Source organism: Rosa chinensis, chromosome 5 (assembly GCF_002994745.2).
Source record: "Rosa chinensis cultivar Old Blush chromosome 5, RchiOBHm-V2, whole genome shotgun sequence".
In the NCBI taxonomy this organism is placed as follows: domain Eukaryota; kingdom Viridiplantae; phylum Streptophyta; class Magnoliopsida; order Rosales; family Rosaceae; genus Rosa; species Rosa chinensis.
The window spans coordinates 43,265,914-43,275,675 of record NC_037092.1 but is presented as its reverse complement, the minus strand read 5'-3'; the positions used below and the strand labels follow the sequence as shown (position 1 = coordinate 43,275,675).

At 38.1% G+C, this 9,762-nt stretch overlaps 1 protein-coding gene across 1 annotated transcript; it reads left to right on the top strand.

Annotated features, from left to right (window-relative positions):
• Positions 1–1,558: 1,558 nt before the first annotated feature.
• Positions 1,559–7,944, top strand: LOC112165679 (bifunctional nitrilase/nitrile hydratase NIT4A). Its single transcript, XM_024302280.2, has 5 exons — positions 1,559–1,835; positions 2,094–2,273; positions 5,502–5,795; positions 6,180–6,461; positions 7,591–7,944. Exons 1-5 carry the CDS (start codon positions 1,691–1,693, stop codon positions 7,743–7,745), a joined length of 1,056 nt encoding a protein of 351 aa, XP_024158048.1. The 5' UTR covers positions 1,559–1,690; the 3' UTR covers positions 7,746–7,944.
• The last annotated feature ends 1,818 nt before the right edge of the window (positions 7,945–9,762 follow it).

The window sequence follows — 9,762 nt, the reverse complement described above, 5'->3', positions numbered from 1 at the left end:
ATAATGAATGGAATTGAAAAGCTTATCACATTTCTTGGCCGGCGGTGTCCCAAATCTGGGCCTTGACAATCTAATCATCGACAAGGGTGCTCCGGGTGGCAAACTCGACACCTATGGTGGACTTAGACTCGAGGTTGAACTCATTGCGCATGAACCTGGACAACAAATCGGATTTGCCGATACCGGCATGGCCGATCAAGATGACCTTGAAGTGGTAGTCGTTGTCTGACCTGTAGGCCGTGTCGAAGAGCTGGAGCGACTTTCCGGTTGGAGATGAAGTGGTTGCGGGCCTTGTCGTCGTCGCAGGAGAATCAGTGCTCATTTAGGTTTCCAATGCAGGTGAGGTGGAGGAAGAGGCGATGGTGGTGGTGGAGGAAGGGTGTTGCCAGAGCCGAGGCTCGTGAGGTGTCTCAAGTCGAAATTTGAGATCTGAGTGAATCGAAGATGAGTAGAGAATTGTCTCCAGTGAGAGAATCGGAGATGAGTAGAGAATCAGAGAGATCTGAGTTGGACTCTAGTGAGGTAGCTCCGATAAGAGCTTCTTCGTCGACGTGATAGTCTTCATGCATCGCGGCGCCGTTTCGAGGTTTTGTAAGCTTGGAATCTCACCAGATCAAAGGCAGTGGTCATCGGAATCGGGGGGGGGGGGGGGGGGTGGCTGGGCTTTGGTCGGGTTTGTGTTGTGGTTCAATTGATGGTGACGGTGATGAGAGATGATGGCCAGAATTGATTCTTTCCGGTGATTGCAGAGGGAAGAGAAGAAGAAGAAGAAGAAGAAGAAGAAGAAGAAGAAGAAGAAGAGAGAGAGAGAGAGAGAGAGAGAGAGAGAGAGAATGAATTTCTATTATTTTGGCCGGATGATTATGGAGTTAGTAGAAGAGTAAAATTGTCCGGTTGAAAATAATTTAAAGCCACAAGTGGCCTTATGTATACAAAAAAACATTGGTGGCCTTATGGCTAATTTAAGTTTCAAATTAACACTTGTATGTAATTTTCTAATAAAAAAAAATCACATAATAGTTCATGCTATTTTATTTTTATTAATTTTTAAAACTCAATAACTTGTGTTTTATTTTTTTTTAATTAGATAAGAGATTTATGTTGTCTGATTAAGGAATGGTGATGTAATTAAGATTTATAGAGTAACTAAATCATTGAAATGACTAAGTTTTTTATTATAAAGATCTTAGTTTGTTTGTAAATTATATGAGTGAGGTTATTTGAGGAACTTTAGTGAGGTTTAATAAGTAAATTTAATATTTGAAAATTTGATAGGAGATGTAAAAAGTATAGAGATCAAGTGAGTAAATTTGAATGTTCTAATAGAAAAATTCTTTGTGTTTATATCTTTGGTTTGGTGCTATTGCGTAGTTTTCTAAAAAAAAAATTATTTGTTTGAGAACAGAACAAGAGAAACTCAAATTTGGCAGCGAGAAGGGGATAGATGTCAACTACTTTTTTTTTTTTTTTTTTAATGTGACTGACTTCCTGACATGGAACATCTAGAAACGCCCGGGTACTCTGCTTTTGGTCATTTTCCACTCGGCTATATAAAAATTGAAAATTAAAAAAAAACAAGGAGAAGAGAAACTCAATCTTGGTAATGCAATGTGCGAAAGTAAAGACAAAGTGATTCCAGCCTCCAAATTCGAATACAAAAACTGATTGGTGTGAAACTGAGAGAGACCAAATGGCTCTGGTACCCTCATCTGCGCCAGTGAACGAGAGCCCAGTGATCACCGAGGTTGACATGGGCGGCGACGACTCCACACCCACCGTCCGAGCCACCGTCGTCCAAGCCTCCACCGTCTTCTACGACACTCCCGCCACTCTAGGTCCTCTCTCCGCCTCTTTACTCCTATATATGAACCTTATACCTGCATGATCAAGATTTTACTCTGCAAATTTTACTCCAGTCAACTAATTTTACTACAAACCAGTAGAAATATCGTGAGCAAATGTGATTCTGGTTTGGTTTATGGAATTCTGACTCTGTTGGTGGATGAGGATTTGAGATATGGTTTTCATCAATCCAGCTGTGATTGAGCAATGTTTGTTGTCTGGTGGTTCTGATTTTGTTGTTGTATGTACAGATAAGGCTGAGAGATTGTTGGCTGAAGCAGCTGGGTATGGATCGCAGCTGGTTGTGTTTCCGGAAGCATTTGTGGGAGGGTATCCGCGAGGCTCCAATTTCGGGGTTGCGATTGGGAACAGAACTGCCAAGGGGAAAGAAGAGTTCCGAAAGTATCATGCCGCGGCCATTACTGTGCCTGGTAAAACTACTCTTTGTTTTTTTTTTATTTGTGCTTTTCAATGCTTTAGTTATGCATACTGAAATGGGTTGGCCTCATCAGAGTGCAAGATTAATAGAATGCTGCATTGAAACAGTATGTGCAGTGACATGTCAGTTTATGCTTAAACTTCAAGTTTAACTATTGCTTGCTATTTAGATCTTTACTTTGGACCGAAGAAACTTTACTTATGTTCTCTTTCAAATGAGAAATATTTTTGAGGAAAGTTTAACTGGTGGGACTTGATTATTCCTGTATTCTAGGTATACATCCTGGTCAATGTGCAAACAACATCCTCAGTAGTGCATAGTCTTAAGTAAATTCTGACAATAGATGTAATGCAATGCTCGACCTCTTGGGTATCATTTGATACCATTTAGTCATCCCTATCACACATGAAAAATATATGTAGATTCTGTATATGTCATTATCATTTACATGAAGAATTTATGTAGATTCTGTATATTAAATTAAGTTATTATTGGTGTACAGACAACTTAAGAGTTAGCAATTTAGAGATGTAAAACAGGGTCTAGCCTGTTTAAATACGTCAAGGCACATAGCAGATATCCATTCCATGCATGCTGTGCCTGGAATGGCCATATCAAGCCATTTGGTTATATGTTTTAGACACAACCTTCGTAGAATGACTAGGTTGGCGAAATTTGTAGAACTTATTGTTCTTGTAACCCCTCCATGATCTCAAAGAAAATCTCTTTTGCTCCTTTTGTTTTTGTTTTTTTTTGTGTTCTTTTGTTTATTTCCCTTCCCTGAACTCTCTCTACATTTGCATGAGTCTGTGTCAAGAATGGCATGGCCCAATTAAGAAAGGTAATTAATTAGATTTTTAATGTATTGAATGTATACGAGTATGGTGGTATTCAAAGAAGTATTTCAAAATGTCTGGAAGTATTCTGGTTTAATCTGGGTTTTATGAATCTCTGCCAAAGTTCTTTAGTTTGAAGGAATGTACCTAAGGACGCTTTGTTTTGGAATCATGTGATTGAGAGAGTTGAAAAGAGATTGGAAGGTTGAAAGAAGGCATTCTATCAAGGGGAGATTGACTTAGATTCAAGCAGTTCACTACAGTTTACCCACATATTATTTGTTGCTTTTCCAATTCCAGTTGGCATGGAAAAGAGGTTGGTGGGTTGATGAGGAATTTATATGGGAAGGAAGCAGAGAAGGGCAGAAGGACCACCTTATTAAGTGGAACTTGGGTTCCAAAAGTAAAGAGAAAGGAGATCTGGAGATCAGAAATTTAGTAGCAAAGAATCTCTCGTTCCTCTAGAGAGAGATTCTCTGCGGCATGGTAGTAATCAGAAGTATTGTTATAGCGAAAAGGGATGCGATTCTAACCCAGTTATCACAGGATTGAGTAGAAGCCCCCTGGAAGGACATTTATGTTGGGATGAACGCTTTTTACAAGTGTTCTCAGATTGCAGTGGGTGATGGGAAAGAGTGAGATTGTGGGAGGACAATGGGGCGGGTGGCTAACCTTTGAATGAAGCCTTTTCCAGACTTTTCAGATTGTCAAAATTCCATAACACCTCTGTAGAAAGTTGAAAAGAAAAACAACAAGTGAAATTTCTGTTTTCTGAATTCCTTGGGTATCATTTGATATCTTTCGTCATCCCTATAACGTACCTGAAGAATCTGTAGATTATGTATCTTCATTAAGTTCGTAGATGCAGAGACGACTTAAAAATTAGCAATTAGAGGTGTAAAACAGGGCCCAACCTGTTTACAGTTTTCATGGCACAACACAGATATACATCCCGTGCATGCTGGTTAGCATGTTGTGCCTGGAATGACCATATCAAGCTCACCCATTTGGTCATATTCTTGAGACACAACCTTCGTAGACCTATTGGCTGATACTTCAATTTTTCTAACAAACTATCTTTTCAATACTGTTTTTTCTTCTACTTCCACTTTCAAAATATTCAAAATATTCAATTTAAATTTTAGAAGTTTAATTTGGATTTTTAAAATATTAGGGGTATTCATTGTGGATTTCAAAATATTGTATTTAAGTATGGTGGTATTTAAATAATTGTTTGTAAATACTCCTTAAAAGTATTCTGTTGTCTAATCTGGGTTTTATGAATCGACCAAATTTTATTGAGTTTTCAGGAAAGTGCTCTCTCTATTACTATGTGATATATTAGTATTTTTTATATTTTTATTTTTTCTATGATGGTCTTGAATTTCTTGATTTATATTTAGGATTTGATGTCTTCTTTACACATGCAAATTAGTTTGACAAATATATATAAAGGCACATCACCATATTGACTTCATCATATTTGGCCAGTTGTAAAAGGACATTAGCTCATGTGTGTGAGATATTCCCTTGGTTCTGCTCCACTGCTTTTCTGTATGATTTTGTATCAGTTTTTCAAAGGACTTAAAAGTTGTGTCTCTTGTTTATGGTTGCCTTTTTTCATGTTGAAATGAAAGTAGATAAGGTCTTCATATATCATTACTTCATAGCATGGATAAACAGGGATCTCCTGGATTGTTCATTGTCCAATCTTCAATAGCATGAAAAGATCAGCATATTGATGTGAGCCTTGAGAACTTTGACATCATATATGGGTATTCTGGAAGAAGAGAAGAGAAAAAAAATACCCAATTATTAGATGAGCTATTTTATCAAGTATGTGGTTGAAGTGCGATAAGTCCCGTTAAATCCTATATAATATCCCGTCAAAGTTGTGTGGACTGTATGGAGTTCAATCAAATCTGTGAATTCCACTGAAGCCTGTCATTGAAAGAAACTCTACTGCAGTCTTTGACAATCCAAACAGAATATAGCCATGCAGCGAACATGCTTAAGCCATATGCCCTTGTTAGGTCTAGATCAACATAACTGAGTTGTGCCAGCCACTGCAGGTTGCATGAATGTACCTAAACGATAGGGTTTGGTTAGTTTGCTGTAGGCCATTTTACACCTTGGGTTTTTGAACATTTCTCTTATCAGCTATGTTGTGTAAAAAGTCATCCAATTCCAAGTTTTGTTTTTCTTTTCCTTATAGATGGAATTCAAATACTCTCTGGAATATGCTAATAAGTTTATTATCAAGTGTTTGCTAGTTGTGAGGCTGTATGATTTAGTTTTTTATTTTTTTTATTTTTTATTTTTATAAACTTTTATGAAGAAGCGGCATGAATATGTAGATTCACTATTTCTATTAATAAATGCAGGTCCTGAAGTTGACCGATTGGCATCAATGGCTGGAAAATATAAGGTATTCTTGGTAATGGGTGTGATAGAGAAAGAAGGGTATACACTTTATTGTACTGTTCTGTTTTTTGATTCTCAAGGTTGCTACCTGGGAAAGCACCGAAAAATAATGCCAACAGCATTAGAGCGAATCATTTGGGGATTTGGAGATGGATCCACAATTCCTGTGTTTGATACTCCAATAGGAAAAATAGGTGCTGCCATTTGTTGGGAAAATAAGATGCCACTTTTAAGGACAGCAATGTATGCTAAAGGTTAGTCATTTCCCTTGGAAATCTTGAAAAGCCCCACTTAATTAACCCGTTTTGACTCATTTTGCTGAATATATTAGTTTTCCCCTGATCTGCTTAACTTTCTCCTTTCTTCTAGGTTGAGAATTCATATTATGATGATTTAGTTCAGTGTAATAAGAGTAAAGAATAGCTTTTTACCGATGAGACACAAGAAGGGCTTGTTCACTTTACTACTGGGTCATGGGCCTGTTTGAGACCATCAAATTTCCATGCTTGCTGTGCAAGTTTTAAGTTCAATATAGAGTTTCATATCATCTGGTATAGATTAAGGGGAGTGATTTTGGCACTCCACTTTCAACAACTTTGAAGTGGAGTAGTTGATGTGGAATATTTTTTGTTTTGTAGGCATTGAAATATATTGTGCTCCTACAGCTGATTCTAGGGATCTATGGCAAGCGTCAATGACCCATATTGCTTTAGAAGGTGGGTGCTTTGTCTTATCAGCTAACCAATTCTGTCGAAGGAAAGACTATCCCCCTCCACCAGAGTATATATTTTCAGGTACGGAAGAGGAACTTACTCCTGATTCTGTTGTCTGTGCTGGAGGCAGTGTCATCATATCACCATCAGGGACTATACTTGCTGGGCCCAATTATGACGGGGAGGCACTCATCTCAGCAGATCTTGGTATGCCATGTTTTTTATGTACTCTCCTATTGTTAATCAGTTTTCTGTGTTTGAAGAAATTAAAATAATTAAGAGTTTCTGTATTACAAATTGGGTTATTATTTCTTTTATTTTGCTGTAATGGACACTGAGGCCCAAAACAATAGAAAAATGTCAAAAAAACTGAGGACCTCATGGGACCTAGGTACCCTGATAATATCCTCAAAATAAAGGTGAAGCACATTTAGGAGTAGAGCCCAAAAGACACATATCAGGTCCAAAGAGAGCCCATAATAGCTAGTACGTCAGCTGCATAGTTTCCTCCCTTTAGAAATGACTAAGCTGTGAACTCGCTCTAATCAGCCTAAAAGCCATGCCCATTAGTGTGAAAAGAGGTGATAAGTGCTATATATCTGCGGATCAGCTCAACAACAGTAACTTCTACCTCAACTTTGTTAAAGGCCTTTAGTGCTAACCGCAAGCCAGGATACAGTTCCATAATCAGCATTTAGAATCTGACCGCTTCCCAATCTGGCATGATATTCTTCTCTCGAAGCAGAATTAGCTGGGAAACTGAACCATGTTTTTGAATGAAAGTGGAATGTCTATATGTTTTCAGTACACGAAACAGGAATGTCTATATGCTTTCAGTACACGACATTGGAATGTCTAATCTAGGCTTCATGCTTTTAGATGTGTGGTTTTTGAAGTAATATGGTCTGACACTCTGACTGATTAGTCTAATTTAGGCTTCATGCTTTATTGATCCTCTGTGTCACACGTAAAACCAAAATCTGTAGTGACTTAATTGTGAAGTGGCTACTTTTTATGAGGACAAGTGTCTTCTCTTTGGTAGATATAAGGCCTGCTCTGACTCCAGAATAATCCCGGAAAACCACTTAGGAGGAATCTAACAAAAAATAGTGTTAAGTCGAACAAAATTCATTTAGAGACCCTAAAGATTAAAACTTGGTTCTTTTTTATTTTTTGTAATATAATCAAATACTATTCAGTGCAAGGCTGTTCATTCCCACAAGAACTATCAATATGATGAAGAGTAAAAAATCAGCCTCATGTAGAACTATATTTTGTCTATAGATTTAGTTCTTTTGTTATGAGAATGGATCTCTGATGTTGTAACTGTGCTTAGATATTGGAGATATAGCAAGGGCGAAGTTTGATTTCGATGTGGTAGGACACTATGCACGGCCTGAAGTGCTTAGCTTGATTGTGAGGGACCATCCAGCAAATCCGGTTACTTTTACATCAGCCTCAGCGAAGACAGAAGTCTCAGACAAATCATAATTGAATTTGCCAGCTCCTCACTAGGGTAGTTTGCAAAATGCAGGCTTGTTCACAAATGTGAATTGTACCCCAAAGTTGATGGGATTATGTACTTGCTTACTTTGTACTAAAATCAACTTTAGAGACGAAATTTCTTCCTTGCTGTACCACCTAATTTTAATCCTTTCTTGAATATCTAAAGAAAAGAGAGCAGTATATCCTTTGCTTGTCGATAGATTTGAAGACTATTCCAAACTTGAATTTTGGGAGTATGAAACTCAATCAGGTGGTAACACCATTAAACAAAAGTTTCATGTAAAAAATAAAAACTCGACATTCCTAAGTTTTTCTTTGCAAAACAGGTGCTGCAAAAAACTCTGGCATTTTGAAAATGACTTGCTTGGACACGAAATGTATAAAAAGCGCCTAATGTAGGACATATTTTACTAATAAGAGACTAGATACGAATTCAATTTATTAGGGGTTTAAGTTTTGTAGTTGAGCAAAATAAAGTCAAGGCGTCTGATTTTTTTTTTTTTCTTTTTCTTTTCATTCTGATAGTTGGATGTACAACGATTTAGCTATGAAATAGTTCGCCATATGACTTTTTAGTTATGAATTGAGGAATTGATACCACTTAGTTACGATATAGTGTAGTTAGTCAAATTATTGGCTTTTCATTGTTCATCATTATGAAACTTTTCCCTTATGAAGTAATTTGGTGCACAAGTTTTGAGATGACTATTTATGATTTAGATTCAATATGTACCAACATGCTACATTTTTTTTTTTGAAGAAAAAAGATTGAGTATTATTAGATAAGATTAAAATCGTACATGAGGGCATCCAGTACAAACTCTGGAGCATGAACAAACCACTCAAGATGACAATTTGTCTCAAAGCTATTGCTAGCTAAATGGTGAGCAACCGTGTTAGCTTGCCTAGGTGCAAAACTAACAGTTACCTCCCCCACTGCAGCTAGAAGGCCTTTAATTTCAGAGATTAGGGCTCCTAGATAAGACATATCCTCAACCACCGAGTTGATGGCCTGTACAGCTGATAGGCAGTCACTCTCCAAGATTACCTGAGTGAGATCCAATGCTTGTAAAAGTTCCAGACCATACTTCATAGCCAAGAGTTCTGCATGTAGAGCAGAGCTAACAAAGGCAGCTCTATACGAAAAGCCAACAATGAAGACACCCAAATTATTCCTCAACACACCACCTGTGCCGCCAAACTGGACCGAGGGAAGGTAAGCCCCATCTACATTCAGTTTATAAAAATCTGGCCTCGGACCATGCCACTGTTTCCGGAAAGTAGGTCCATTACATTCTGCTACTGCTGACACCATATTGGCTTGAGAATATTCCTCATACCAAGCCATCGCCGAGGCCACAATACCAGAACTTGTTTGAGACCGGTCCCTCCAGAGATTTTCATTCCTATTCCGCCAAAGACTCCATAGTAGAACGAGTAGTTTATCAAAAAAAGTTGCTGACAGCGAAGTGATTCTTTCTAAGAACCAATCTTTCCAAGAGGTGGACGACAGAGGAATGGAGAAAGGAGGAGCTCCTACAATCTCACGAGTCAGACTGCATTGACTAAACAAGTGTTCCACAGTCTCAACTGCATTAGAACAAACCACACACCTCAAATCACCAGAATAACCTTTCTGAGCTAAAGCAGCCCGAGTGGGAAGGAGATTTTGAACCACTCTCCAACCAAATATAGCCACTTTACCAGGAACTTTAGCCTTCCACAAAGCTCTCCAAATCGGACCATAAACATCCCCGTTAGAAGAGGAAGCGAAAACATTACCAATCGAAATGTCCCTAGCTATTGCATACGCTGATTTAACAGTGAAGAAACCCTTCTTATGGAGCTTCTAGGCCACACGATCATGACCAAAACGACGACTTAGAGGGATGGAGAGAACTCGGGCCGCCACCTGGGGTTCAAAACAAGTATGAACAGTTGCTTCATCCCATGACCAAGTATTCGAATCAATTAAATCAGCGACTCTGTCAAAAACAGTCTT

Coding starts and splice junctions, on each gene's coding strand:
- LOC112165679 (XM_024302280.2), top strand. CDS start 1,691: ATGGCTCTGGTACCCTCATCTGCGCCAGTGAACGAGAGCCCAGTGATC. Junction 2,274..5,501: donor CGCGGCCATTACTGTGCCTG/GTAAAACTACTC, acceptor TAATAAATGCAG/GTCCTGAAGTTGACCGATTG. Junction 6,462..7,590: donor ACTCATCTCAGCAGATCTTG/GTATGCCATGTT, acceptor AACTGTGCTTAG/ATATTGGAGATATAGCAAGG.